Below are 24,531 nucleotides of genomic sequence, written 5' to 3'. Positions count from 1 at the left end.
CAGCTTTAAATTAGTTATTTTTTATTTAAAATTTACTTTTTAAAATTTTCTTCTGCCTCGATTTTTTTTTAAGATTTATTTATTTATTCATACAGAACTGGGGTACAGGCCAGAGATGCAGAGGGTGAGAGACAGAGACAGAGCGTGAGCAGAACAGGCAGATCGACGAAGTACACTGCTGAGGGGAGCAGCGGGCGGGTCAGGAGAGGTCTGCCAGCCATGGGGATCTCCTCCCGGGCAGGCGGGGGTCAAACTCATGTGGAAGTGGCTTAAGCCTCCCAGTGCAGTGCTTTAACCCGCTGCGCCACCAGGGAGGACCCTGCCTTGATTTTTAAAGGACAATAGTCATTGAACATACAGCCCATTTGGATAACCCAGGATGATACTGCCTCATCTCAAGATCCTTGGCTTAATTCCATCTGCAGAGACCCCTTTTTATTCCTACTCAAAGTTGCAGTCACACATTCCAGGGATTAAGATCTTTAGGGTGGTCATCATTCATCTCACTTCAAGCCACAAGCTAGAGGCAACCTAAATGTCTACCTAAATGTCTATCAACTGTAGAATGAAAAATAAATAAGTTATGGTGTATTTATACTATGGAATACTACAAAATAGTAAAGATGAACAAATTACTGTTCTACTGACACCAGTGGTGAAGCTCATAAACATGAATACTGAGTGAAAGGAATCAGACCGAACGTATGATTCATACGTTTTAAAAAAGCAGAGTAACCTATGGGGTTAGGAATTGGCATAGTGGTTTCCTTTGGAGCGTGCGTTCGAGCCCAGCCAAGGAGCCAGTTGGGAGGTACTGAGGGAGATTTCTGCAAGTGCTGTTACTATTCTAGTTCTTGTGGACTTTCCTGTGTATAATGTTTATAGTACATTTTCCTTTTCGTCTTTCTTCTGTGATAGCTATACTACAAAGATATGTAAAAATTATTTAATAAATCTGCTCCTATGTTACATAAACATTTTTAGAAAGATTTAGTTAGTTATGCATATAAGAACTAGGGTATAGGCCAGAGGTGGGGGAGGATGAGAGGATTCACCAGAGACAGAGTAGGGAACAGAACAGACAGATCAACAAAGCATACTGCGGAGGGGAGCAGCGGGCAAGACAGGAGAGGAGAGGTCTGCTGTGCCTTGTGGTCACACTTTTTATTTTCTGAGTATTTTAGATTTCAATACATGTGTTTTTTAAAAATAATGAATGATGACATTTACTTTCTCATTATAGATAAGGTGATATCTCTCCAAGGACTCATCTACTTTTTCGTGCAAGTTTTGAGGAAAATTTGACTTGGAATACCCGATCATGCCACGGAATGGGTTATTTTGTAATTTGTTCTCCCAACTATTCTACAAGACTTTACTGCCACTGATCCTCCTTTGCCTCCTTCAAACTTGAAATGGGGATGGTTGGGGTGGTAGGGGAAATGTTATTTCAGGGTGAACAATTCAGACTTGGGAAAAGGTGCTATGTATCCTCAGACTGGGTAGGGTAAGGCTTTTGGAAGGTGGGAAGAGATTCATTAGAGGACCTGTGGGCAGGTAAGAAGGATGATGGGGAAAGCCTAGTGCTGACTCCCAGAGGGGATCCATCAGTAAAGAGGTTTATTCAGGTCTCCCCCCCATACCTGGTCATTGGGTTCCACTGTTAAGCTTCCAGGCTACAATATGATTGTTAGAGTCCAACTTCATTGTACCCAGAAGTCCTGTTCCATATGTTTTGGCATCAAAAAGGAAGAGGAATAAAGGGATGGTGGCTGCTTAGGCCCACTCTTGCTATGGTGGGGTCTGTGTCCAGGGGCCCTAGCATTTAAGATAGTGGAGGCTCATGGCATATAAGGAAGAGATCAGGAAGAAAACAAGACCCTGTGGGGTAGTTTCCCATGGGACAAGTAAAGGAGGAATAAACACTTACAACTTCTGCTTTGGTCTTGCATACCATGAAACTGATTTCAGAAAGGTGAAGTACTGTTAGCCTCTACAATGACCACATGTTTCCTTCACAATCAGAAAAAAAAAAGCCTTATGTTTCAGAAGATGGCTGTATAGGATAGTGCTAAAGGTAGCAGGGGCGGAATGAGCTAATGCTGAAGGTTTTAAGTCATGTATGTCTCTTCTATTTAACATAAACTGCTTTTTACTTGCCAGGAATCGAGAGATGTAGAAAAGGTAAGGACCACATGTTATGACTTTAAAATACTTACATGTGAGTAAAGCAAGTAATGAATCAGAGTATAAGAAATAAGCTGGGAAACAAGCACGATTCTGAGTGGTAGAGGCAAAAGGGAAGGCTTTGTGCAGAAAGTGGGAAGGTAAATGGGGTTCAGGGGCCTTTTCTGAAAGGGCTTACACTGAAAAGCTAGTATCTTTGCTTTATCTGTGACATCATTTGTTAAAAAAGCAATGCTATCAACAAGACTGTAGGAGAGGTGCCTGCTGAGCCCACCTCCGTTCAGGTGGGCTATCCCTTTAACCTTCACACTCTCACAGTGTGCCAAACTCTTGGGCCAAACTCTGAGGGGTCTTGGACCTCAGGAGGCTCAGGAGACCCTTGCTCCTAGAACCACCACCTGGAACACCGTTCCCATCAATCTGGAAACGCCAGAGACTGTTTACCGAGCATCCCAGTGAATGAGTCATTGTGCAAACATTTGTCACCACACCCCAGGGTCTGAGGCAAAGGAGAAAAAAAGACAAGCAGCCATTACTAGTTTTCTGTTCTCCCCTTGGGATAGCATCTCAGCCAAGTCAGAGACCCCATATATTAACGTTAGGATCTGATATTCCTGCGGTTGGGAGATGCTGAGGAGTTGTGGGGTAGCGCAACTGGCCATGAGCAGGACAATGAAAGTCTCTCTGCATGCCTTCCTCCCTACCTTTGGCAAGATTCTACTTGACATCTCAGAAGGGGAAGTTGCATTAGCTGAGCCAAAAAGCAAATCTGCGACCCTACTAACTGTACACTGGTGGAGAGGCCCAGCCCTAGGCCAAGGCCTAGGAAGCCAGCTGGGAGTCAGGGCTGGGCTGGTCTGCTTTTCAGGGTAGAAATGCGGCTAACTTGTCCAGTCTAACCTGCCAGGGCCCTTGTTCACGTGCTCAGGGGCCGACTGAAACTCTTTTCCTCTTGTAGTCAGAGCTGGAGACTTGACAGGGTCAGAGGAAAGAGCAATCATCTGGCCGCACCCTCGCTGTGGGAGGTGTTTACAAACACTCCTGGAATTCAGCGAACCTGCCAGGGGTCAGCTGGCTCAGACTGTGGGGCCCCAGGAGCAGTGGGCGGGGCAACCCAGGTGGATTCCTCCGATGACAGGCGGGGCTGGTTGGCCTTGTCCGGTCATTTTCATTGCGCTTGCGCACTCCCTGCCAGTACTGTGGGTCTGTAACACTGTGAGCAGGACTTATTCCAGCGTGGTCAATCGGGTTGAGTCCTGAGGGTTAGACAATGTGCTCTGGCTGGGGGAGGGGTGAAAACAACCACCCTGCTACCCGGAGGGCAGTAAGCCAGAGCCTTAGCACTGTCCTGCAGATGGCAACTCTTCCCTGATAAATGTCAAACTCCTGCCTCCAGTAAGTTCTGCCTCTCTGAGTTAACCTCTGCCAGTGTCCAGTGTCTGAACAAGAAGGATCTTGATCTTGATCTTGATCTCTCCTGAGAAGACTTGCCCTCCCCCAACCCACCACCAATGCTTTAACCACAGAATCTATTTGTGTCTGACTGAAACCCAAACATATGAGGTCACAAGGTGCTCATAATTTCTCCTAGCTTGTCATGTTCTCCCTCCTTCTCTGTCCTCTAATCCTTTCCATGAGTGGAGGGGATAATCTGTGCCATGCTCAGCCTATGAGAAAATCCAGCTAGGAGTCATTCTGTGTGTATGTGTATGTGTGTGTGTAGAACCAGAATTGAAAAACTTTACTCCCAGAATCATTTTTTACTCCAGATCTCTGACTTTGTTCAGTTGGGATGGAGTGGAGTAGGGGACAGTGGAACAACGAAGAGGGAACTATAGGCCTCGTGTAATTCAGTCCCAACTTTGGGTAGACACCAAGGATGGGTAGTGAGTGGGGTAGGACCTAGCAGAAGGCAGACAGTCTGCCAGGCAGCACTTGCATTACCTAAGCGCAAATGAAGGTATCTGGCTGTGACCTGGCTGCCAGGCTACTTCTGCCACACCTGCCTTAAAAAGTGTGCTTGAGGGCCCTCCCTGGTGGCGCAGCAGGTTAAAGCACAACACTAAGAAGTCACTTCCACATGAGTTCGATCCCCGCCTGCCCCTGAGGTGATCCACATGGTGGCAGACCTTTCCTGACCTGCCCGCTGCTCCCCTCAGCAGTCTACTTTGTCGATCTGCCTGTTCTGCTCCCCACTGTCTCTGGTGAATCATCTCACCACCCCTGCACCTCTGGGCTGTACCCCAGTTCTGTATGAATAAATAAATAAATCTTTAAAAAAAAAAAAAAAAGAGTGCTGACCATACCATTGCTCAAAATCCTCTGATGGCCTTCTCACCCTGGCCCAAGACTGGTGAAAGCTCCTTATTCTTTTGTAAGACAGATGTGCATGAGCTGGGAGGTCTGCCAACCTTGATTGGCTCACCTGCACTGTCTAAACCCAGTGCCCCCCTAAACTATCCCACATGCCTACCTCAACGGAATACTCTTAACCCCTAAACTTGACTCCACACATTTGCTTTAGCTGTTCTGTTTGTCTCCTCTTTCTTCCTGTCCACTTCAGTGCCCACCAAATTTCATAGATTCTTTACAGCTAGCTCTCAGCCACTTCCTTCTTATCACTCCCAACCCCTTCCCTCACTTAGGAAAATGTCTCTCTTCTTAAACCACCCAAATATTTCATTAATGCAGGGCTTCTTTTATAGTATTTTATATAGTATTTTATAGTATTTGTACCTTGGAAGGAAGGAACCCACACCTGTGGGTTCATTGTTGAACCCACAGTGGCATTTTGAATATGTGGGCCACGATAAATTCCCGATAAGTATTGTGATAATGAATAGAGCTCTGAGGATAACAGACCATGAAAAGGGAAAATAGCTCCAAAACCCCAGAGTTCCACTTCATATCTGGTGCCTCCTTTCACTGTTAAATATTTACAACGTACAAAATAAACCTTTCCCAAACTGTAGTTATCCTCAGTTACAAACCTGAGGCATAATGTCTGAGGCGTGATTTACTACAGGGAAAAAGAAAATACTCTGGAGTCATGGTTGGCTGGAAGAGCTGGGAACTCTTCAATTCCATATACTTCCTAAGAACCTTCTGTATACCCAGATTATTGCTTGGGACTGTGGTGGAAACAATTTAATCGGTTATCACCTAGTTCCTGGTCTGAAAAGGGCTGTCAGAAAATAAGCTTTGGAGAAATCTGAATGAAGCCTTGCCGTCAGAAGGGCATGGCTGAGCCTAGAGGTTGATAGAGGACAACCAAGTCAGTAAAAGCCTGCCCGGGAGTGGGAAAATTATCTGGGCTACAGTTTGCTCAGGATACAGAGATAGAGGAGAATTAGTTAGGGTGGGGCCAAAGTGGAATGAAATTTGTTAAGCCTGAACTTAATGCAGTTGGTGGTGAGTCAACACTGTAGGATTTAGAGCAGATTGGGGCAGAAATGTGTAGCGTGGGGCAGAGGGTGGAGAGCCCAGAGAACAGGTAGGAAATTCATAGTGCTCCAAGGGATGAAGGAAGAATATTGGATGGGAGTTGGAAGACCTGGTTTCTAGTCCTGGCTGGAGGTTGTGGGGTCTTGAACAAGAAACGTCTCTGCTCTAGGCCTGTCCTTAATTGAAAATCCTAAAACCTTCAAAGTGACCCTTTCCAACTGCTGAGTCTTTGAAGTAGGATATTGGAAAATGCCAATCTCATAGACATCTGGAACAAGGAAATCACAGGCAGTGACTTCACCACAGATTAGGAGTTGATGGAGACTGAGAGTTTCCATCCAGAGAGAAATGTGGAACTGGGGGTATGTGTATGTGGGGGTGGGTTGTGTGTATGTGGGGGTGGCCTCTGCTGATGTCTGGTTTGGCAATCCTATTTTCAGTTCCTCCTTTCTTCCCCTTACTTCACCTCACCTTATTTGGTGAGGGCAGGGCAAAATAGGTCACTCCCCCCACCCTTACCTTCCCCTTTTCAGGTCAATTGGCCCTCCTCCTTCCCCACCTACCTGGCACCATCCCCAAACCGCCTTCTTACAGAGCCTGACAGTCTAAAGAAGAAGGAGCAGTGACTTTGGGATCATGTTCCTATTCATTATTGCTCTGATAACTACCGTTTATTGAGTACTCACCAAGTGGCAGGCTACATTATTACTATATTTTTAAATAGCAATTCCATGAGATGATTATTATCTCATTTCACATTTCACGGATGAAGAAACTGAGACCAAAAAATGTTGCGTAATCTGTACGCGGTCACACCCCTGCCAATCAGAGATGCCGCCTGGAAATGAGTCAGTGCAGCGGTCAGTTCCAGTTGGACAGCGCGACCTGTAGCATGGGTACCTCTTCCCTCACTTATCACCTCTCAGACCGGAGAGTCCCTGACGCCCCACGCCCCGCCCACATGTCCTCCAGGCTCGTCCAGGCAGCCCCGCCCCCGGGGCCCGGTTGCCACGCACCCTTCGGAGGTAGTGCCCGGCTGGAGCCCGCAGGTGGTGCGGCAGGGAGGCGCAGGAGGGGCGTGGCCGGGGCCGGGGGAGGCGGGCCCCGGTGGGGGCGTGGCCGGAAGCCTTAAAGTGGCCGGGGCGTCGGGGCGGGCAGTAGAGACAGTGGGTCGTGGCAATCTTCACTTTGCTTGAGAGCTGACCGCAGCGCCGTCACCATGTCGCTGGCGGCCTCGGCGGGCCGGGGCCCGAGGGCCGTGTGGTCCCCAACGCATGTACAGGTGACGGTGCTGCAGGCGCGGGGCCTGCGGGCCAAGGGTCCTGGGGGCACGAGCGACGCGTACGCGGTGATCCAGGTGGGCAAGGAAAAGTACGCCACCTCGGTGTCGGAGCGCAGCCTGGGCGCGCCGGTGTGGCGGGAGGAGGCCACTTTCGAGCTGCCGCCGCTGCTGTCCGCTGGGGCCGCACCCGCGGCCGCCGCCACCCTGCAGCTCACCGTGTTGCACCGCGCTCTGCTCGGCCTGGACAAGTTCCTGGGCCGTGCCGAGGTGGACCTGAGGGACCTGCACCGGGACCAGGGCCGCAGGAAGACCCAGTAAGTGTGGGCCAGGGGAGAGGACAGGGAGCGAAGCGGCGGGCAGTGCAGACAGTGCCCAGTGTAACCTGGGCGCCGAGGTCCCTTTAGAATGAGCGCGGCAATCAAGTGGTGAGGCGCCCCACAGGGGACTGGGGGCTGACCCGGGGATGACTTCCGAGAGAGAGCGCGATCCCTTCCACCCATGCTAGGATTCGCACCTAGCTTCACCTTCCTCGACCGTCGCGTCCCAGTTTGTGGACTCTTTGAAAGCAGGAGAGGTCCTGGGGTGATTTTGAATGTGAGGGACGTGCTCAGAGCATGGAACATCCGTAAGCACTTAATGAATTTTTGATGAATTGAAAGTATACGTGGGTTGGTGAATTCGTCTTGTTCGTGTTGGTATTGTGTTTCTGAGACAAGCCTTAGCTTATATGGAAGGCTTGTGGATGTTTCCTCGAGCTGAGAATTACTGGACCCAGGGGGAGTAACTGGGGGAGTAAAGCCCAGGCAACTCCTTGGCTCTGGAGGTTCACCCAGGGCCCAAGAAGGGGCATTAAAATGAGGGCTTGGGAATGCAGGCTGCCTGGTGAAGGCTAGCCTCCACCTCCACTTCACAGCCACAAAGGGGTTGGTGACAGAATTTGCCCCTCCTTCCTAAAGAATGTCTGAACAGTTTGGTCTTAACTTTCAGACTGAAAAAAATGTTAACCCTTTTTGCTCTGGGTTCCTAATTAATAAGGATTTCCCACTGATGGCTAGAACCAAAAGCAGGGCCTGTTCTTGAGGAAGTCTAACTGGGAAATAAGCGTTGCTTCCCACAGAGTTTGTTCGCCTCTCTCCAGTTCTGTGCCTGCATGAGTGGCTGATCACCTGTAGTTAGATCCCCAGTCAAGACTTCTGTGCAGGACATCTCAGTGCTGCAGGGCAGCCTGGGCAAAGACAGTTCTCTACTAAGTGTTACCGATTTATTGGTTTTCTTACACAGGTGTTTGTAACTGGAACATTGGATTATACTAATCTACTATACTAGAAGCTAGTTTAACTTAACTGGTTCTTTTGTTGGTCCTTGAAGATGCAAACCCATCATGTGACCACCTAACTCCTACAGTTTGTGAAGCATACTGATTCACTTGGTGTGTTTTAGATATAAACAGTATTTTAACTTTCCCTAGTGAAGGAGGCAGGAAAAGCCAGAGGGTTTGAAGTTACCAGACTCCCTTTTCTGTGGGGTGGGTCCAGTTTCATGCTTGCAAATATAATACCTGATTTTCTTATCTGGTCAAAGATGAATGGGTATTTCTGAGCTCAAATCAGATAAAAATAGAGAGCCTTGAGGTGAGCCTGGATGGAGTGTCTCATGGCATCAGTTTACAAACCATAAGGTGAGCAGTGTTGTTTGTTGCTAAGGATGAACTGAAGCAATGCTAATTTTCTATCTGATTAAATGACATTTGGGACCTGCATGGCTTCTTTTTCAGCACCAGCTGAGCAGCTGACTAAGTCTTTTGTTTTGATCCATCCCAGGATGTGTGGATGTTAATTTCTGTCTCTGCCATCCTTTTTTCTTGTGAACTTTTATTCCCTTGAAAGATAGATGGAATCTCCCTACCAGAGATGGGGATTACGATTCTTGGGCCTGCTTCTCACTTTGGGTCCTGACTCATTGTTAGGCTTCAGGCTGCTTGGTTTCTATACACCCAAGTTTCCCTGTTTATAGGTGGAGCTTGTTGTCAGACTTAATTGGTATTTGTAAGATGTTTCTGGGTTCCTGAATTATGGAGACTGTGTGTGGACTCAAAAAGTTCTGTTGTTAATATTTTGTGAAGAATGAAGCTCTTCTTAAATTCTTTTCCAGGAAGGGTTCAGCTTCTGTATCTTTATTTTTCTTATCCTCTCTAATGTAATCCTAAACCCAGATGCTTACTCCTCTCTATTATGTGAACTATGTAGTCATAGTGTTGACTTGTAGAAAAATAGTGCTTAGTTATTTTTTAGCCCCTCCCCCTGATTTTTTTTTTTTTTGGTAATAACTACAAAGGAAGGCTTGTTTGCTCCTCTAGCAGATAGGTGAAATTGCATATTTTCCATCTACCATTTCCTGGGACTTTCCAAGGTTTGGGAGAACCCAGTTAAATTAAGCCTATCTGATGCCTGGTACATCACTTGAGTGTGCAAAATTACTGGAGCCATGAGATATCTAGAGAGATGGAAGTTACATCCTGGTTGGGCCAGGAAAATTATTTGAAATAGTTTATTAGTGGTTTAATTCTACTTTAGATGTTAAAACCAGAAGCAAAAGAAAAGTTCAAATCATGGCCTACAGGTCTATGTGTGTGTATGAGAGTGCATCTATGTGAGTATATATGTGAATCAACAGCAAATTAGAGTTGTTGCTATAGAAACTGACTTCTGTCATGAATCCTGATGCCAAGATTTTAAGAGCTAACTGTCAATGTTTCCATTTGACCTCTTGATAAGCCCCCATCTATTATTTTTGAAGTCAAGAGACTATGCCTTTTATGACTCAGATTTTGTAGACCTCGGATTTAGCATGTGACATACATCTAAAACGCCAAACAGAGGCTGACATATTGATAGGATATATTTATAGGAAATAATTCATGTCTCCTTCAGTTAAGAAATTGAAGTGAAATGATTTTGCACTTACACTTACCTGTTAAACACCTGGGGTCTCAGTTGAATCTCATCATAAAACAAACATGAATTTGAGAGGCAGAATCAGGTGACCAATTTAGAGAGTCTCTGCTCAGACCTCTAGTCTCATAGAGTTTAGGATACTGGATTGATTCATAAATACCTTTTTACTCTAAAAAGAGCAACACAATTGAGGAAAATAAATTCTTCAGGACAGATTAAAATAATAAATATCCATTCAGGTTAGTGACCAGGGTGTAACTAAATATCTTGAAACTTAATACTGTCATATACTTCCAGATAGGAAGAGAGGGTGAGTGATCATTTTCTTACCTCTCCTGAAGAATTGAGAAGGAATTTGGTTGTATATGAAAGGATCAGGATGACAATAAATATTAGAAATTTTAGAGAACTATTAAGTGTCTTTAAGATGCCATAGTGAGTTGCCAAAGGCAAACTCGGTTGTTAGAGAGAAGTAAAGACTAAATGATTGCTTTCCTGAGAAAGTTGGACTTAGAGAAATGACTTATATGACCATAGAGAGAGACTACAATTCACAAATTATAAGCAGTCAGTGTTAGTGCTTATTCTTTTGGGCTTCCTAACCACATTTAGGTGTTTTGTAATAGACTGGAAAATTTGAGCAATGTTACTACTAGCTAAGTTATTTTTCTTTCTTGGGAATCCCCTGTAAGGTTGCATGGGGCCTTACTGGTAACCCTTCCACCTCTCATGGATTGCGTCTTGTCCTACACCCACCCCTCCCCACCCATGCCCAAAGACCCAGTTTTCTGTCTGTCCTGAGATAAATAACCCTAACTTGCTTTAAGCACTGGAATGAAATGACTAAGAAGAGGAGGGCATTTCAACGTCATTGCTCATTTGGATGATAAAAGATGTTCCCTCATGTTCATTCATGGTATTATTTGATTATGATTTCATTTTAAAATATGTCCCCCTTCTTGTCTTTAAAGTTCAAACATACTTTGAATAAGTATTTTTTACTACCTACTATGTGCTGGTTACTAGGTATACAATGTAAATAGTGGTAACCAAAATAGACATGGTAACCTGCTTTCAGGAAGCTCAGAGCCTTGAGGAGACAGAGACATTGAACAGATGAACACATGAATAAATAATAATGTATTGTGAAAACTGTGGAGGAAGAGAAAGGGTATCAGAAGAGGAAAGAGCAGGACGGACATGATTTAAAGAGAATTGCAAATAGCTTCTCTGAGGCTTAGACCTGAAGAATAAGGGAAGAATTTTTCTAGTGAAGAGAAGAGAAAGGGGCTGGAGAGGAGAGGAACCCTGCAATCACCCAGAGGCAGATACATCCCGACAATCCAAAGAGCTTGTATAGATTGTGCTGAAGAGGAAGGCAGGGCTTCATTTAAGAGCAATGGAAGCTGCCTGTGGATGGCATGGTGTGATCCAGTTTTTCACAAATCGTGGGGGCTCTTGGGTAGAGAATGCATTTGAAACAGGCCAAGGTTGAAATCAGACAGATAAAATGGAAGGCTTTTGTAGTAATCAAGGCAAACAATGATGTGGCTTGTACTAAGGGTGATTGCCATGCAGATGGAGAGAGGTAAGTGAATTTGAGAAATATGTTGAAGGTTCAGTTGGTCCAACTTGTGATAGATTGGATCTGAGTGAGAGGAAGTGATAAGAATGAATGTGTAATATAAAGAGTGCTTGCTGTTGCAGATGTACCAGGAAGTGGCTGTTGCCTTCTTTCCCCAACAGTCACTGTGATACCTGTGAGTGGAATTTCTGTTTAAGCAAATTAGTAAAGCACCATTGAAACCAGGATGTGTGTGTATCTGTATCTTAACGCAGTCACAGTTTTCCTACAGGCCACATCTGTTCTGTAATAGTGTAATTGATGCAGGTGCTAACACAGCTGATGAGATCTCTGCTTCCAGCAACATAGGACGAAGAAAGGTACGGATCACAAGAGGTATATATTACATGAGGAAAAATGAACCCATAGAGAAAAATGACATTCTGGAGACAACTAGGTCATACCAATTTTATGTTTTTACTTTAGGAAAGTCAGGCTTTTTTGCTGTGTTTAAACTTCCCTTTGGTTATAAGACTTCCATTGTGTTTCTGTAACTACCATTAGAGGAAAGTTTTTTTTTTATAATAGTTTATTTTTACATCATTTTGTGCCTTTTTCCATCTCAGTTGTAATCCCTGTGGACTTCCCATCACCAAATCACCCGTTTGCCGTCACCATAGTCCAGTGCATTTCCCTCCCCCCACTGTTTTTGATTCCATTCCCCACTCCATGCCCATAAAATGTCTCTAGTATATAGTTGTTCATTATTATTATTATTTTCTCACCTGGTCCATTATACTCCTGCTATGAGTGAAACCATCTAGTATTTTTCCTTTTCTTTCTGGCTTATTTCACTAAGCATGAGCTTCTCCAGCTCTATCCATGTTGCTGCAAAAGACATGTGTTTCTCTTTTTGGTTGCTGAGTAATATTCCATTGTATATGGATATGTACCACATCTTTTAAATCCAGTCATCTACTTTTGGGCATTTGGGCTGCTTCCATGTTTTTCCAATTGTAAATAAAGCAGCAATAAACATGGGGGTACAGGTATCTTTTTCAATCAGTGTTTTTGTGTCTTTTGGGTAGATACCTAGGAGTGGGATTGCTGGGTCATAGGGAAGCTCCATGTTAAGCAGTTTGAGGAACCTCCAAACAGTTTTCCATAGTGGTTGTACTAGTCTACATTCCCACCAGCATAGAGGAAAGTTCTTATAAGTAGTATCTGACATAACATTTTTGATTGTAATTATCCTTGGGAAAACATCACAATTACTTTAAACCAGTATACATGCTTAGCAAAATATCGTTCAGTTTACTATATATTTGTTGATGTCACTCACTGTCCCTCCCACTTAAAAATAATCTTAGATCTCCATTAAAATACTACAGTTTTAATTGCCATGTGTCCTGCAAGATTGTGCTTCTCACCCAGTACTTTAGAGGGAATACCAACTCTGGCTTAGTTCCAGAATGATTAAGAAGCCCTAGGCCTGGTGGAGAAAGTGACAGTAAGTCATTTTAGGCTTTATCTTCATCTCAGAGCAGTTCCCTGCTTAGCCTTTGGTTCTGGGTCAGGTTCAGAGCTCTAAAACCTCAGGCCTTTGAATTCCAGCAAAATCAACACCAGACCCTCATATTGGCCTTTAAAGAAATTTTTCTGCTGCCAAGAACAGTGATTTTGGACAGAAGTTGGTGAGTGGGTTGTGGTCCCCTTAAGTGGTCCATGGTGGCATCTCATGCACAGCTGGCCCTCCAGAGGAAGCTGATTTAGCCTACTGTTCTTTGGGCAGAGACTTCTGGGAACTTGCCCTTTGCTGGGTGGCTGTGTGACCCAACACAGGGGCTCATAAAGGTCATGGAGGTGGATGAATGGGTTGGTATGGTTCCTGTAGGCACCGGGCAGGCAGCATTTGCCTGTGTGTGCTCGGAGGGTTGTTTACTATTACATTTACCCAGGTCGAACCCCTTCTTCTTTCAGGTCCCCAGTTGTGGACATGGCTTGCTTGTCAGTTCCCTTTCTGGACACTTCCTTCTGGAAGAAGCAGGTTCCCCTCTGCATCTTGGTGGCTGCAGATGTCTTTGGCAAATGAGTCCCTTGGAGCCATTAAGGAGATGAGAAATTCCTTTCCTTCTGGGAGAGGCCTGTAGATAATATGTTAGAGAAAAATCAAGGGCTTTAGTCTCCAGGGTGTCCCTGAGGGGCACATTCAGGAATGTGCCTGTGGAGAGAAAAAAAAGACACTGGCAATTAAGTGTCTTTTCCTGAATGCTGGCCTCTGAATGGCACCAAGGGGAGGCATTTATAAGAAATCCCAGAGAAATGTTTCTAGAGGTGTGGCTGTTGCACACTTAACTTTTAAATACACTTTATTAAAAAGGCCATGTCTAACCTAGGTAGAACAATTTAAGCTTCCGGGAAAGTAGTCTGCCAGGCCTCTTGTCATTGTAAAGAATGGGTGTCCGGTGTGAAGAGCGCCAGTGGCCGGCTGGGCTTCAGGATTTTTGAAGTCTGTTACCTCCCATAGCACCTACGTCTTTGGGGCTTTCCTATCTCATTTAGTAAACTGACAAAATGGAACTTCTCATGATGTTTATCATCTGTTGTTTGACAAGATTTTAAAATGCTGGTATGGGCTTTTTGTTTTCCACCTCCCCTTTTAGACCTACCTTGATTTTTTTTTTTTTGATTTTTGTTTTTTAAAGATTTATTTTTATTTATTTATGCATACAGAACTGGGTGTAGGCCAGAGAGGCAGGGGTTGAGAGGTTCACCAGAGACAAGAGTGGGGAGCAGAACAAGCACATTTACTGAAATACACTGCTGAAGGTAGCAGCCGGGGAGACAGGAGAGGTCTGCTGTGCCACGTGGGTCAGCTCCCTTTTGCTGCAGTGGCTGCAGTTTGCTTCACAGTGCTACGTCTTAACCCCTGTGCCACCTGGGAGGCCCCTGGGCCCTTGATTTTTCTTTTTTATTACAAAAGTTTATTTTTTACATCATTTTGTACATTTTTTTTTTCCTCTCGATTGTAATCCCCGCGGGTTTCCCATCACCAAATCACCCGTGTGCCATCACCATAATCCCGTGCATTTCTCCCCCCCCAAACCCCCTGCACCCCGTTTTTGATCCCATTCCCCACTCCACCCCCACAAAATGTCTCTGGTATATGGTTGTTCATTATTTTTGTTATTTTCTCGCCTGGTCCATTATACTCCTGCTATGAGTGAAACCATCCGGTATTTTTCTTTCTCTTGTTGGCTTATCTCACTAAGCATGATCTTTTCCAGCTCCATCCAAGTTGCTGCAAAAGACATGTGTTTCTCTTTTTTGGTTGCTGAGTAATATTCCATTGTATATATGTACCACATCTTTTTTATCCAGTCATCTACTTTTGGGCATTTGGGCTGCTTCCATGTTTTTCCAATTGTAAATAAAGCAGCAATAAACATGTGGGTACAGGTATCTTTTTCAATCAGTGTTTTTGTGTCTTTTGGGTAGATACCTAGGAGTGGGATTGCTGGGTCGTAGGGAAGCTCCATGTTTAGCAGTTTGAGGAACCTCCAAACAGTTTTCCATAGTGTTTGTACTAGTTTGCATTCCCACCCTGGGCCCTTGATTTTAAGAGAAATCATAACTCTTCCACCTCACTGCCAGCAGCTCTCATAGAAAGGAGTATGCCAGTCTGTTTGTAGGGTGGAAAATGTACAATGAAGGTCATCTTTTGATAAATGCCATGCTGAGGCTTGTTTGTTTGTTTTTCTTTTATCCTGAACAAGAGAAGGTGAGCCAAGTCATCGCATATTCATTTCTCTCCTTAAAGTCTCTTTGTGTGAGTGATGAAGGCCCCCCAGTTGCCACAAGGGTGTTCTTTGGCAGACCAAGTAGACTCTATTTGTGGCACTGACACTTGGGTAAGAGGCGAGATGCCTAATCTGATGGTAGGATATTAACATTTGTGGCTTTTGAGATAAAAAGGTAAGTATGTTTTGCAGGAGTGGTAACGTTATGAACGTTATGTGTTTAAAATGTCCTACATTTTGGGACCTCCCTGGTGGCTCAGTGGTTTTGGATGCAGCACTGCAAGGGAGCTGCAGCGGCTTCAGTGCAAGTTCAATCCCCAGCCCTGGAGGTGTCCCTCATGGCGCAGCAAACTTCTCCAGTCTTGCCTGCTTCTCCCCTCAGCAGTGTACTTCCTCCATCTGCCTGTTGTGCTCCCTACTCTGTCTCTGGTGAATCCTCTCACCCACCGCCCCTGTACCTCTGGCCTGTACCCCAGCTCTGTATGCATAAATAAATAAAATCTTTAAGAAAAAAATGTACTACTTTTTGTAATTCTTAGAAAATCTTAAAATACCAGTGCTTGCTCTTTCCTTTAGTCTTTGTCTACGAGTAGTCTGGCATTGCTTTCAACTTAGAAAACACGTCTGGATCCTTATACACCAGTCATTATGTCATCTGGGCACATCTTCAAAAAGCTTGGAGGCCCTGTTTCTGGTCTCTCTTGCCTGCATCAAAACCCTGAAGAGTTCTGTCTGAGAACCATTAAAGCTTTCAATAAGTCATAGAAAACAAACTTTTTAGTTTTGGAAATTGTGTAATACAAATGAATTTTGTAATTGAGCCTTTTCCTAGTCTTTCAAATGCAAATCACTGTTATTTGTATTTCATGGCTCCATTTGGATACCTAGGAATAGACTTGGTCAGAACTGTTGTCATATTTTGGGAGCCACTGGTGTGATGGGGTATCACATATCCAACTTTTAAAAATGATGGGTATGAAGACTATGAGGCAATGATACATAACACATCACAGATGAAATTGCATGTGCTGTCTGCTTATAACTAGCTAATAACTATAGCCAACCTTTATTGAGTGCCTAGGTGCTAGGCACTGTTCTAAGCACTTCTTGACATTTATTAAGCCATTTGATCTAATAACATCCTTATAAAATGGGTGCTTTTTTTATTATAATAGTTTATTTTTACATCATTCTGTGCCTTTTTCCATCTCAGTTGTAATCCCCGTGGGCTTCCCTTCACCAAATCACCTGTGTGCCATCACCATAGTCCAATGCACTTCCCCCCCACACACTTTTTTGATCCCTAAAATGGGTGCTTTTAACCCTGTTTCAGAGGAGGAGACTGAACTATAGGGAGGTTATGTGAATTTATCTCTCAACTAGTAGCTATTAAAATGTCCAGGAAAAAGACTTCAATTAAGATATAAAATAGTAATGGTCACATTAACCACAGGGAGTCAGTTTTTAAAAAAACAACAGAACTATTTTCTGTAATCTCTTTTGGTTACTTCCTAAGGGAATTTCTATAAAATGAATCACGTAGAAAATCATTTCATCCACCTTTTTTCTGTTTTTCATTTACCATGTTTTAGGTGGAGTTTCATGGCCGGTAACGTTTCAGTGTTGCTATAGTGGCTATTTCAGGGATTTGGATTAAAGAATGAGTTGTTTACAGCTTTCCTAATTCACCACGTGGTTGACAGTGGGGAGAGGGGCAGGTCACCTCAGCAGGCCTGGTTGACTGATTGGTCATTCTGTATTCAGAGTTAGGTAATGATGACCAACTACCTTGGTCAGTAACAAAACTTGTTGAACCACTTAGCACCCCAGAAATGTTTTATAGGTCATAAACATTTTGTCCCTGTTTGCTATGCTTGGTTTCTAGGCCACCAAAGGAAGCTGACATTTTATTCATTTCTTAGAACCAATTTAGATGTTCTCAATTCCTAACCCCACTTAATTTCAAACTTTTCCCCCAGCCTTGCAATGATAATTAAGAAACTGCTTTTTAAAATTTGAGAAGATCAAAGTCCTTCTCAAATATGATATTGGGTGCCGATCTTTTCTTCCTGTTTCTTTCCTCTCCTGAGGCCATAATCCCATGTCACCGATGCTTGGTTACTGTGGAGGTGACTCATGTTACAAGTCGGGGTTGAGATTTTGCTCAAAAGGGAAACAGGCATTGCATCCTGAGCAGTCCACACCAGGCCCACAGGCCAGGGGTCCCTTGAGAGTAGAGCACATGGAAGTGCTGAGGCAGCGTGCAGATTCAGTGGTCTTCCTTTGGTTAGCCTTCCCTACAAGGAGGCAGCCTTCACTCATTTTGCATGTGAAAGAAGACTGTTCTTTGTAGTCTCTTGGGTTGAAGACCTCATTTGTGTGTGAGTCCTAGTTTGTGATGAAATTGTATACTCTCTAGGACTTTCTTTTCATGTCGAATTATGTTCTCATAATTCGAGTTAGAAAGAAAAGACAGCTGTTGTCACAAGCACATGCTGGTGTTTTGTGAGTACACTCTGCCCCACCAGAGGGTAAACTTTAGGACAGGATCTGACCTCTTCATTCTATACATCCGGTGCCTTGCAGGTAAAAAAGTTGGAACTTTTCTCAAAAAAATGTTGACTCTTTGGAGCTATCACTTCCCTATTCTCTTGAATATCTGTACATGTCTGTTCTCTTGAATATCTGTACATGTCTGTGTTCTCTTGAATATTTTAAAGGAAAAACATGTTTGTTTCAACTTAGGAAGGTTATTTTTGAGCCTGACCAGTCAGTCCTTTCCAGGCACAAGCCCAATACTACAGGGATGCCCTGTTGACTTCTTATTTCCCAAGAGCAGGAGCCACAGGGCCCTCACCCTGCTGCATTCCTATGGAAGGGCCTCAGGGATCAGCTTTCCGTGTATTTGAACAACAGTACATTCTGAGGCGAACTGGTCCTGAGAACTGGGCATGGCTGGCTGGCTTTGGCTGTTCTCAGATTGACCATTTAAAAGCCCAGGAGAGGCCCTCCCTGGTGGCACAGCGGGTTAAAGCACAGCACTGAGAATCTAAAGCCACTTCAGCATGAGTTCGATTCCCACCTGCCCCGGAGGAGATCCATTTGGCGTGGTAGACCTCTCCTGACCCGCCCGTTGCTCCCCTCAGCAGTGTACTTCGCAGGTCTGCCTGTTCTGCTCCCTACTCTGTCTTTGGTGAAGCCTCTCACCGCCCTGATTCTCTGGCCTGTACCCCAGTCTGTATGCACAAATAAATAAATCTTTAAAAAAAAGAAAAAAAGCCCAGGAGATTTGACAATGTAGCTCCAGCCCCTGGCTCCCCAGCCCCACTTCTTGGGGGCACCTGTCCTGCATCCTGCCTCTCCTCTACCTCAGTCATTCTCTTCTACATTCCTTACTGCTCTTAAGAAGACACCTTTCTTGAGAATGTAGAAACCTTAAATGACTTTTTCTTTATTTTTAGTTATCACCTTGTTTGTTTAACAACAGCAACAAGAAAAAACCCTCATAAAACAAGCCAAAGAAAAAGAACACCCCCAAAGAGTAGGGCAGCTTCTTCAGGGTAATGTACATTTTTATTTATATATATCAGGTCATCCTTTTGCTGAGAGGCATGGAGGGGCAGTGAGACTGAAGTTTTCTTTCCAGACGGTTTGGGGTGATTTGAATTTTTATCTGTGTCTGTTACTATTTAAAGGTATAGTTTACATGTTTCTTTCACTTTCTGTGGTTTCAGAGATCCTTTTAATTTTTGAAGACCTAAATTTTTATTGTAAGTAAGAATTGATTATTTGACTTTAATTTTTTGATAGGTTACAGGATTTTTTTTTTTTCAGAACATGTGCTTCACAATGCCTTTACTGTATTCAGATTATTATGGCTTTCTTCCTGTACTCTGCCCTTTGGACTAGGGAAATCAACCCAGCCCTGATTTCTGAGATAATTTAAAACTTTCTGGTAAGGCTAGAACACACCCACATAGCCAGCCAGAATGTATTCTGAGACCATGCCCGGACTTCACTACTTATGAACTATGTATAGGAGGTACCAACATGGGCAGAAACACTTTAAAAAAAAAATGAATTAATGCTTAAATGTTAAAACCCACAAATGTGTTTGGCTTTGGGGTGTCTAGGTGTAAGACATTTATGGTTCATGACTTTCACTGTTAGTACTAAATTTGCTTGTGTCATATATCTCCTGCTGAAGCTGTCTTTGAATTTAGTGGTAAGGATAATATTGATAGTAGAAAGGAAAATCCCTGTCTTTCTTCCAGCTTTTATAGATCCTGTGCAGGTTTTTTAAAAAAACTGAACTTTCTATGGTGTTGGCACATGGGTGATTCGGTGATGGGAAGCCCACGGGGATTACAACTGAGATGGAAAAAGGCACAAAATGATGTAAAAATAAACTGTTATATTATTTAAACAAAACAAAAATTGAACTTTTGTATAGGATGCTTACCGAGCCCTGATTCAATCTACCTTTGCCTTCCTCAAATAGCCCTGTGATTGCTTTGGCTACTTGATGTTTGGCTTCAGGTTAGCTTATGAAAATAAGTGGCAGTTGGTGAAGTGTCTCCACCTCCTAGTGGTGCTGGAATTTTCCACACCAAATCCCACTTTTGTGCCCAGGGACTGAACCTGCACACCTTGTAATAATAGGTCTTCAGGGAGGATTCTAGAGTTGCTTATAGCATTGCTCAAAATAAACAGACTTTGGATGCTTTCGGAAAGGCAGGTCTGGCCCCAGGAACTCTCAAGAAGTATTCTTGGAAGGTCTTTGCATCCTCTGGGAGGGCTAACAGCAGAGCTTTTGGAGCTGGGAAGAAGGTTCTGGGCTCAGCTCCACAGGTGGAGAGGTGAAGGCTTTGCTTCCATCTGAGCCTCTCTTTAACTTCAGCTACTTCCCCTTTTCAGGTGCCTTCAATTAGTACCTGCAACAGCTAACCTACCTTCCTCACCAAGGCTACTATTTGACACATGATTGTCAGAAGACGAAAATACAAATAAACCTTCCTACATCTAAGTGACAAATATGCCAACTGTTTCAGGCTTGGACCTGGAATATGTATTGAGAAGACACTAGTCTGGCAGGGGGTGAGGTGAAGACCTTGCATTTCTCAGTCTACCTCTAGCTGTATGTCATGGCTTTAGAAACCATAGAAGAATTCTCCTAAAGGTCCAAAATTGTAGTTCACGTATTTTTCTCTGATCTTGGCTGTATTTTGTTAATCCAATCTAAGTTCTTGCTGACTTGTATACTGGAATTTATGTAATCTTATGATTTACGGTTGGCAAGCTGTGGCAGGGTTTTCCCCTTTCTTCTTTTACTTTAGGACATTTAGATTAGAAGTTTAAAAGTTCCTCACAAAGCATTAAAATTTGAGCCCTTCTTTCTGTGTGCTGCTGCAGAAGATGGCCCACCAAAGATAGGAGTGAATGCAAAGTAGGAATTTTGGTAGAAAAGAAAGAATTGGAACTTTGCAGAAATGCAGAGCTGATTTTGAATCCTGGCTATACCTCTTAATAGTTACAAGGTTCTGTACCAGTGACCAAACATCTGTAAAATGAGTATTAATGGAGGAAGAGAGTAGAAAACCTGAGGGAGGTATCACAAGGTTGGAACCTGACTCATGCAGGGAGGTGGGGGCAGAAGGACCATTAACCCAGTCATAGAGACTCCTATATCAGACTACTGTAGGAATATCGGAAGCACAGACCTGAGGGTAAAGATACAGAGATTGGGCCCATTGTGAGATTCTACATAGTTATCCAAAATAAGCAGCACACAGGCCACTCCACAAAGGAATGAGCCCCTCCCATATCAGGGCAGTCTCTGTGCTGGCCTGGGGCAGCAGTCCTCTGCCAACCTGTGGCTCTGCTTCTTTCTACCCACTCTCTCCCTCTGCAGGGCAGCAGCCTCCTGCCTGCCCATGATGTGTACCATGCTGAGGCTTCTCTGCACTGACCTTCCTCAGCGAGGCCGCTCTCCTGAGGCCACTGGCCTGCAACTATGCAGGCCTTTCAGCAAGCCTGTCCCTTTCCGGGCAGCTCTGCTTGCATCTATGCAAGCATCCTTCTTTCTGTCCCAGCTTCTAATGAACCTGCTCTTTAAATATAACAGAGTCTCTGTCTTGTGGAGAAACTCACCTGGGGAACTCACTGCATGTCATTAAAAAGGGACCTCTTGTGAAACCTTTCCCATAGTGAACCCAAGAGCCCCACACAAAAATGACATCAAGTATAATACCCACTTGTCATTCGTGCAAGACTTAAACAAGTATGTTTGCAAGAGTTATAGAATCATTACTGTTGAAGCTGCTGCGTAAGTGCTGGGTTTCTGGTTCCCTCTGCTCCCACTCCTTGGAGTGCAGAATGAGCTACCATAGTGGGGGCAGTGATCTGCTCTGTGAACAAGATAGGCCGAACATCAAAGAGGAGATTGTGCTTACTCAGGTGAAACCATCATTTCCTTAATGTCCATGTCCTCCTCTCTTAAGTAGGTCACTACAAAGAACTTCACAGCTTGGACTTTCAGTTGGTGAGGGTAACTCTGGGGATGGCTGTGAACAGACCATGTGTTTGGAGTTGTTTGTCCTGGCCAGGTCATGTTATGAATCAGACCGACATTCTTTCTGTATACCAGATGGTAAATGTCAAGGGCAGATTTCCTTTCTCTGAACTTTGTCTTTCAATGGCCTTGGACTGATAGAATATCATTTGCCAGATTTTATAGTAGTTTGCCATGCTCATGTGAAATACTTGAATGGTGTGTGAAGTGTTCCTTTTCTGCTTATAAAGCAAGGAGGAATACCTCCTTTTCTTTTTATTAAAGTTTTTTTAATTTATGCATACAGAACTGGGGTACAGGCCAGAGGTGCAAGGGAGTGAGAGGATTCACCAGAGACAGAGAGGGGAGCAGAACAGGCCGACTGAAGTACACTGCTGAGGGGAGCAGCGGGTGGGTCAGGAGAGGTCTGCTGCGCAATGTGGATCACCTCCAGGGCCAGGATCAAACTCATGCTGAAGTGGCTTTAGCTTCTTAGTGCTGTGCTTTTAGCCCGCTGCATCATCAGGGAAGGCCTGGAATACCTCCTTTTAATTTCTCATTTAAAAAAAACTTGTGGCAAAATATACATAACAAGGCTTACCTTTTAAACTAATTTTAAGTACTGAGTAGCTGGTATTTGTAAGCGTTGAGTAGCTGACACTGAGTATATTCACACCAGTGTGCAGCCATCACCAGCATCCATCTCTGAAACTTTTTTATTTTCCTCAGCTGAAACTCTGTACTTGCTGAATTCTTAATTCCCAGGTCACTCCCCGCCTTAGTTCCTGGTGACCACTCTTCTATTTTCTGTCTCTAAGAATCTGATTATTCTAGGAACTTCTTATAAATGACATCATAATACGTGTCACTTTGTGGCTTGTGTATTTCACTCTTTAAAAAACATGCTTTGGGGCCCTCCCTGGTGGCGCAGCGGGTTGAGGCACAGCACTGAGAATCTAAAGCCACTTCCGCATGAGTTTGATTCCCGCCTGCCCTGGAGGTGACCACATGGCGTGGCAGACCTCTCCTGACCGGCCCGCTGCTCCCCTCAGCAGTGTGCTTCGTCGATCTGCCTGTTCTGTTCCCCACTCTGTCTCTGGTGAGGCCTCTCGCCGCCCCTGAGCTTCTGGCCTGTACCCCAGTTCTGTATGTACAAATAAATAAATCTTAAAAAAATAAAAATAAAAAAAAACATGCTTTGGGTGATTTGGTGATGGGAAGCCCAAGGGGAGTACAACTGAGATGGAAAAATGCACAAAATGATGTAAAAATAAACTATTATTAAAAAAAAAACATGCTTTCATGTACTGTTCTATAGACCACTATTTTTTTCTGAGATTTACTTGTAAATTTACACTTTACTGGCCCTCCCTGGTGGCTCAGCGGGTTAAAGAGCAGTACTGCAAGCTAGCTGCAGCTGCTTCACTGAGTTTGATCCCTGGCCTGGAAGTGACCCACATGGCACAGCAGACCTCTCCTGACTTGCCCGCTGCTCCCCTCAGCAGTATACTTTGTCGCTCTGCCTGTTCTGCTCCCCACTCTGTCTCTAGTGAATCCCATTGCCCATACCACTGGCCTGTACCCCAGTTCTGTATGAATAAATAATGAAAAAAAAGTTTTAAAAAATTTACACTTTACTTTCTTATCAGTTTTGTGTATTAACTTTGCATTTTTTATTCTATTTAAGGAAAATCCCTATCATAAGAAATGTCATGGAATTTAAATTTTATTTTTAGAAAAAGTTCTTTGTTGGCTCGTTAGGTGGTTATGCACTAAGCAGAGTCTGACCCTGTCTTTGCCCAGTGGGTGTGCCTCCAAAAATAAAATATACGTCTGTTCTCACTCCCCTTCAGTGATTGGTGGTAACAGTGTGGAGAGGCCATTTAACGGGGGTTGTGAGTATTGTTTTAGGGTTTTCAATTCAGCAGTGACCACTCACCTGTTCTCTCTATAGGTGGTATACCTTGAAATCCAAACCAGGAAAGAAAGAAAAAGAGCGAGGAGAAATTGAGGTTGACATCCAATTTATGAGAAACAACATGACCGCTAGCATGTTTGACCTTTCCATGAAAGACAAGTCTCGGACTCCCTTTGGGAAGCTAAAGGACAAGATCAAGGGGAAGAATAAGGATAATGCATCCGACACAGCTTCAGCCATCATCCCCAGCACAACTTCAGTTGACAGTGATGATGAGTCTTCGAAAGACAAGAAAAAGAAGTCAAAGATCAAGACCTTTTTTTCCAAGTCAAATTTGCAGAGAACACCCCTTTCCCAGTCCATGTCTGTCCTGCCTACTTCAAAGTCAGACAAAGTCGTGCTTCGTCCTGGGGACCTTCATTCCCAGTGGGGGGATGATGACAATGAGGATGAATCTTCTTCTGCCTCAGACAGTGAGTTTCTGCCTTCTCCTTCTTCCTGGGACATCTCTTAATTGGTTTAACCAACTTTGCTTTGAGAGAGAAGAAACAAACAAATCTTAAGAGAAAGAATTTTAAGTCAGCTCCCCTGTTACTGAAATGGTCACGACGGTAGTCATGTGGGAAGATGGCAATGATGGTATGGTGCAGGTGTGATGTGATGGGGGTGGTGCTTGAGGTGATAATAGGTGATTGTGGATAGGAAGTCCCTTTTGCTAAGTCCTCTGGTTTCCAGGGATGTGTAAGTTCCTTTTCTACAGTGCCTGGTACTAAAATTGGTAAGTCTTTAAAGCTAATAGAATCGAGTATATCTGGGTTTTTTTTTTTTTTTT

General features: G+C 44.1%; 1 protein-coding gene across 2 annotated transcripts in view; it reads left to right on the top strand.

The window, feature by feature from the left end:
* The first annotated feature begins 6,807 nt into the window (after positions 1–6,807).
* Positions 6,808–24,531, top strand: part of RAB11FIP1 (RAB11 family interacting protein 1 (class I)) — a 32,359-nt gene continuing 14,635 nt past the window's right edge. For both annotated transcript variants that reach the window (XM_004682239.2, XM_004682238.2), the window contains exons 1-2: positions 6,808–7,227; positions 23,736–24,172. In XM_004682239.2, the coding sequence (XP_004682296.1) occupies positions 6,851–7,227; positions 23,736–24,172 (814 nt within the window). In that variant the 5' untranslated portion in view covers positions 6,808–6,850. The remainder of the gene's footprint in view (positions 7,228–23,735; positions 24,173–24,531) is intronic.

The sequence above is a fragment of the Condylura cristata genome, unplaced genomic scaffold (assembly GCF_000260355.1).
Source record: "Condylura cristata isolate star-nosed mole 26May11 unplaced genomic scaffold, ConCri1.0 scaffold00014, whole genome shotgun sequence".
NCBI lineage: Eukaryota > Metazoa > Chordata > Mammalia > Eulipotyphla > Talpidae > Condylura > Condylura cristata.
Note: the sequence above shows the minus strand (reverse complement) of the source record. Positions and strands in the feature narration are given on the sequence as shown.